Source organism: Ruditapes philippinarum, unplaced genomic scaffold, assembly GCF_026571515.1.
Source record: "Ruditapes philippinarum isolate M1 unplaced genomic scaffold, ASM2657151v2 ctg13203_1_1_1_1, whole genome shotgun sequence".
In the NCBI taxonomy this organism is placed as follows: Eukaryota; Metazoa; Mollusca; class Bivalvia; order Venerida; family Veneridae; genus Ruditapes; species Ruditapes philippinarum.
The window spans coordinates 10,662-15,955 of NW_026852052.1; the positions used below are offsets into that span (position 1 = coordinate 10,662).

Consider the following 5,294-nt stretch of genomic DNA (forward strand, 5'->3'; position numbering starts at 1 on the left):
TTCAAAACTATAGATAGTTAATACATGTTCCATTCAACTAGCACAGGGTAAACATTATCAAGAAGGTTAGAAAAGAGTTACACCCTGGCTGTATTAATATTATTATTATCAGTATTGATTGTATGCTTTAGCAGATATCTTGATAAATTTCTGTATTAGTGATGGGTCAATTGATCTCTGAATTAATGTTTTATATATATTGAAGCTTCCTGGTGGAAAAGAAAAAATTGAAAGCGGGATAAGAGTAAACAAAAGAAGACAGGAATAAAGATCAACAAGGTGACGACAACGTTCACATGACGCAAAGCAGTGGCTGTAGGCGCCTTGTATGTTTACGTAACAACGAAAAATGTGCCGCGGTCCGTTTTTCACTTTTGTAAAGGTACGTAAAAAACAGAATGCGCATGAGTTTACTGCTTCGACACTGCTCGTCCGATTCGTTGCGGATTCGATTTTGTACAAGCATAAAGGGTCACCTTTACAGAAATGTAAGTCTCCAAGCCCTTGCCCAAGTAAAACATCCGTGAGAACTCGGCGCGCGTGGCCAATTTTTCGTTGTAACAATACCTCTGTCGGATAGGTACTATACTATGATAATAATGTACAACACGTTGTGTCTGGTTTATACGTCTATTCAAACTACTAACGTTTTAATTACAAAACATAGGAAGTGACGTACTCTAACGTCACGCATACGTTGGCGTCATTTAACGGCACATGCATATGAGCGCAATTCCCGACATTCTGGGGGCCGCAAAATGATAAATTATTAAAATTCATATCAGTTAATTTCATCAAATCTTATATATAACTCTTTTCTAAAATACATTTAAATAAAAGTATTTTTTTTTTAAATAACACAAATGTCTCTCAATTGATAATTCATATATCTTATAAATGTTTATAGTCTGTGACTTTAATAATAACTGTACTCCTTCTCATTTCTCTGTAACGCTTCTCTACGTGTCGTAATCTATGAACGCTTCATATGCGGCACTTGACTTTAAAGTTGCAGTTTGTGCTTGATTTGTGGGTTGATATTCGGTTGAAGATTGGGTTGACTCACTAACACCGATATTTAGAATTGGATCTGGACTACTTTCACATATACTAGTGTGATGTTTTCTTCTACATTTAAAGCACCTGTAGTTTGATGGACAGTTAATGACTTGGTGGTGAATATTCAAACAATTAAAACATAAATGTTTATTTCTTATAATGTCTTTTCTAGCTCTCTTATCAGTTACTTCTGTACAGTCTTTGGCATTGTGAAATTCGTTGCAAAAAATGCACTGTTCCTGGTCATCAAACGTTTCGCGTGCGGAATTCTGTGTCACGAGACTTCCGGTTCCTGTTTTCTGTCTCGCGCCCGTGAAAAACGACGCTGTAGTTCTATAAACTGTTAAATCATCTGTAGTCTGCCCGGCCTCCATGATATTCAGTTCACGGTATAACGCTTTTCGTAAAGTTTCTAATAACAACTCATCGCTGCCATTTTCTCGTGCTAAACTCTTGCGAATTTCTGCCGGAAGTTTGTCTATAATGACCGGTACTAAAAGCGTTCCATATGTATTTTGATTTTGGCCTAGGGACTCCAATCCACGGATATAAGCTTCTAAATTGTCGATATAATTTCTCATACTGTGTAGAGTATTGCTCGGGGCTGGCAGGTTTAGTAACACCTGTATATACGCATGAATGATTTTATGAGTCTGTCCGAACCTCTCCTTCAGTAAATCGACTGCTTGTATGTAATTTGCATTCGTTAGTGCAAATCCTTGAATAACTTGAGCCGCACTGCCTTCTAGTTGCGTCTTCAAAATAATTAAATTTTTGAACTTCTGTAAGATTCGGGTTTTGATGAACAGATGAATCAAAAGCATCCCAAAAACTTTGCCATTCGAGAATGTCACCACTAAAGACAGGCAGTGATAATTTCGGCAGTCTGTGATAAAGCGACGTGTTTGAATGAAATGTACTCACATTTTGCAAAGAACTGTTACCATTATTCACGTTATTATTTTCGATCAGGGAACCACTTCCGTCTTGGTCCTGGTTTTGCGGGTTAGATGGTTCGCTATAAGCATTCTGTTGTTCTTCAGTGTTGCTTTTTCTGTTTTCGCTATAAGCTCGAAGTTCTCTCACCTTTATTTCCAGCGACAATCCATATTCTTCACTGCTTATTATTTCCCCCTCAATGTCGGTTACTTCCGTTAGTTCTAAAATCTGTTCGTTTAAGGATTTGATCGTCTCTGCTTTTCTGACAATGGCTTCGAGAATTGCATTAAATTCTATCATCGATGAATTCTCTTTCCCCCGTTCAATTCGTTCAAGCTGAATTTCTACACATCTTCGTTGACCCTCTCTCACTGATCGCAATTTATCTATATTCATAATGTTTTCGTCACGGCACCAATGTCGGTTAGGGTACTATACTACGATAGTAATGTACAACACGTTGTGTCTGGTTTATACGTCTATTCAAACTACTAACGTTTTAATTACAAAACATAGGAAGTGACGTACTCTAACGTCACGCATACGTTGGCGTCATTTCACGGCACATGATTATGAGCGCAATTCCCGACAACCTCATTAATATTTAAACGTACGTAAAGACACAGGGCGTCTACAGCCACTGCTTTGACTCCATCGGTCCGATTCCGTTGCGGATTCGATTTTGTACAAGTGTGAAGGGCCCCCTTTACAGAAATGTAAGTCTCCAAGCAGTAGCCCAAGTAAAACGTCCGTGAGAACTCCGTGAGTGCGGTCCGTTTTTAGCTGTTGTTAAGGTACGTAAAAAAACAGAATGCGCTTGAGTCCACTGCTTCGACACCGCTCGTCCGATTTCGTTGCAGATTCAATTTTCACATTTGGCACGTGAAAGTGGCCAACCATCAATAATTTTCTCCTTCAGATCCATGTTTGCATCTTTTTGAATGTCATGCTTCAGTGCGTCTAGTCTGCGATCAGTTATGTTTAAACTTTTTATAACTGTTTGCACATGTTAGTCCAGGCCGTCTAGTATAAACGTGTCTTTCAGTGGCTGATGGTTATTTGTTTACCACTAACATGTTTAACGTCAAGGTTAGACAATTGTAATCTCATTCTTTAAAGTCTAGGAGGGCATGCCGATAAACTTTCCGCATGAAAGGTTTACAGTCCGAGTGCACAGTTATGTGTCTACCATATACATACTGGTGGAAGCGCTTGCAAGTGTACAGTATTGCTAAAAGTTCTCTCAATTTTTGCATAATTTGACTCGGTTTCTGTCAAAGTTCGGGATGCAAAAGCAACAGGATCCCCATTTTGCATTAAAGTTGCAGCTGCCACAGTTTTTGAACAGTCACACTCAAGTGTTACTTGTAACTTTGGATTAAAGTAGGACAGTACTGGGCTCTCTGTAATGATTGATTTCATGTTGTTGAATGCCTCAGTTTGAGATTCATCACATATGAACTCAAGTCTTTCTTGAGTAACAATCTCATAGGGCGTGTGATCTCGGCTAAGTTTGGAGAAAATTTCTGTAGGTAGTTAGCCATACCAAGTATGTTCTCAAGTTGCTGTCGGGTCTTTGTTATTTCAAGGCTTGAAATTGCCTCGATTTTTGAAGGGCCAGCTTTTAATCCATTTAATGACCAAAATGGTACTTCAGTAACACCTGATAGCATCATTCAAGGCTTTAGGATCAAGACAAATTAATCCTAGGCTTTCCCGTTTTAGGCTTCTCTACTATGACTGAGGAATTTACCCAGTCTGTAGGTTCTGTAACCTTGCTTATAATCCTTTCTTTCTCCATACGCTGGAGTTCATCCTTCAATCTATGTCTCAATGCTTCGGGAACCCGTCTAGGTACGTTTCTTACAGGAGTAGCATTTGCTTTGAAACTTACTTTCCCTACTCCTCGGAATAAATCACAGTACTCTGACATAACTTTTTGTTTATCGAGAGTGGCTGTGTTTACTTGAGCAGAGTTTTCTACTGAATATGTGACCTGTATTAACCCTACAGTAGATTTCTGTTGTCCATTCCCATCCGGTCATTATTTCATGGTTATAGTTGATGACTACAGCCGCTATCCCGTTGTTAAAAGACTTATGTCCCTGAAAGCCGAACCGGTCATAGCAAAACTAGAAGCCATATCTTCCATGTTCGGCATGGTCTCGTTGTTCGTACAGACAACGGTCCGCCCTTTAATAGCTACGTTTTCAAATAATTTGCAGAGAAGGCATGATTTATTCATCGAAAAATTACACCACTACATCCAATGGACAATGCTATAGTAGAGAGATTTATGCAGCCGCTACAAAAAAACAGTAAAAACAGCCATTGCCTCAGGCAAGAACTACCAATCGAAATTAAATAAATTTCTGCTGAACTATAGAAACACACTACATACAGCAACTGAGTTAGCCCCGGCTGAAATGATGTTCGGAAGAAAACTTCTCACAAAGCTACCGAAGTTCACAGTCAATAAGAAAGACGCTTCCGTTCGAAATAGAGACGAAAAACATAAACTGAAACATAAAAACTATGCCGATAACCACCGCCATGCAAAATCTACTCCAATGAAAGCAGGAGATCGCGTTTTAGTTCAAAAGACGCAACCTCACAAATTAGATTCTGCGTTCGATCCTTACCGGCAACAGTGATAAAGAGAAATGGTTATATGGTAACTGTGAAACATGAAGAACGATTAATCACCCGTAAAATATATCACATTTCAAACTAGTTTTAGGCAATCATTCAAACGAATTAACACGTCAGCCGACCGTACCGACCAATGTATAACCGACGAACACCCGCCAGCACCATCCAGTAAGAAACCGTAGACCACCAGCTAAATTCAAAGACTATACTTAAATGGAATTATTCAGTGATTATATGCTTTAGATTATACAGGTCATAATAATACCTGTTTAACTTAAAATAACATTCTAACACTCACGTGATTTTGTCACTATAGACAAAGAAGGAAAAAAACTGGTGTTAAACTGCCAATAAACACCCGTTAGTGACTATTTGTATATGTGCTGTTATGTCTTCACCCTCGATTATATAGTTTACAAAGCATTTTAAAGCAACAATTAAAAGCATTTTTATTTAAATTTTCAGTTCGTATAATGTTTTCTTTTCATACAATACCGAAATAATATCTCACATACACTAACGCCAGATATTAGATCCATATCAGCTAATAAATATTTTGACAAAACGGCGCCAATCCGTAAGCAGCGTAATGACGTCATCCTAAGTAAACAACTCATTCATAAACAAGCTGACGTTATTTCATA

At 38.3% G+C, this 5,294-nt stretch overlaps 1 protein-coding gene across 1 annotated transcript; it reads right to left on the reverse strand.

Moving 5' to 3' along the window:
- Positions 1 to 959: 959 nt before the first annotated feature.
- Positions 960 to 2,394, reverse strand: LOC132748019 (uncharacterized). The gene is made up of 2 exons (XM_060737567.1): positions 1,984 to 2,394; positions 960 to 1,814 (listed from the first exon to the last, which is right to left on the reverse strand). Exons 1-2 carry the CDS (start codon positions 2,392 to 2,394, stop codon positions 960 to 962), a joined length of 1,266 nt encoding a protein of 421 aa, XP_060593550.1.
- Positions 2,395 to 5,294: the final 2,900 nt, after the last annotated feature.

Bases quoted from the DNA above. Each gene is read 5' to 3' on its own strand.
- LOC132748019 (XM_060737567.1), bottom strand. From the start codon at position 2,394: ATGAATATAGATAAATTGCGATCAGTGAGAGAGGGTCAACGAAGATGT. The intron at 1,815-1,983 runs GTGAGTACATTT...ATTATTTTGAAG, and splicing joins GTAACAGTTCTTTGCAAAAT to ACGCAACTAGAAGGCAGTGC.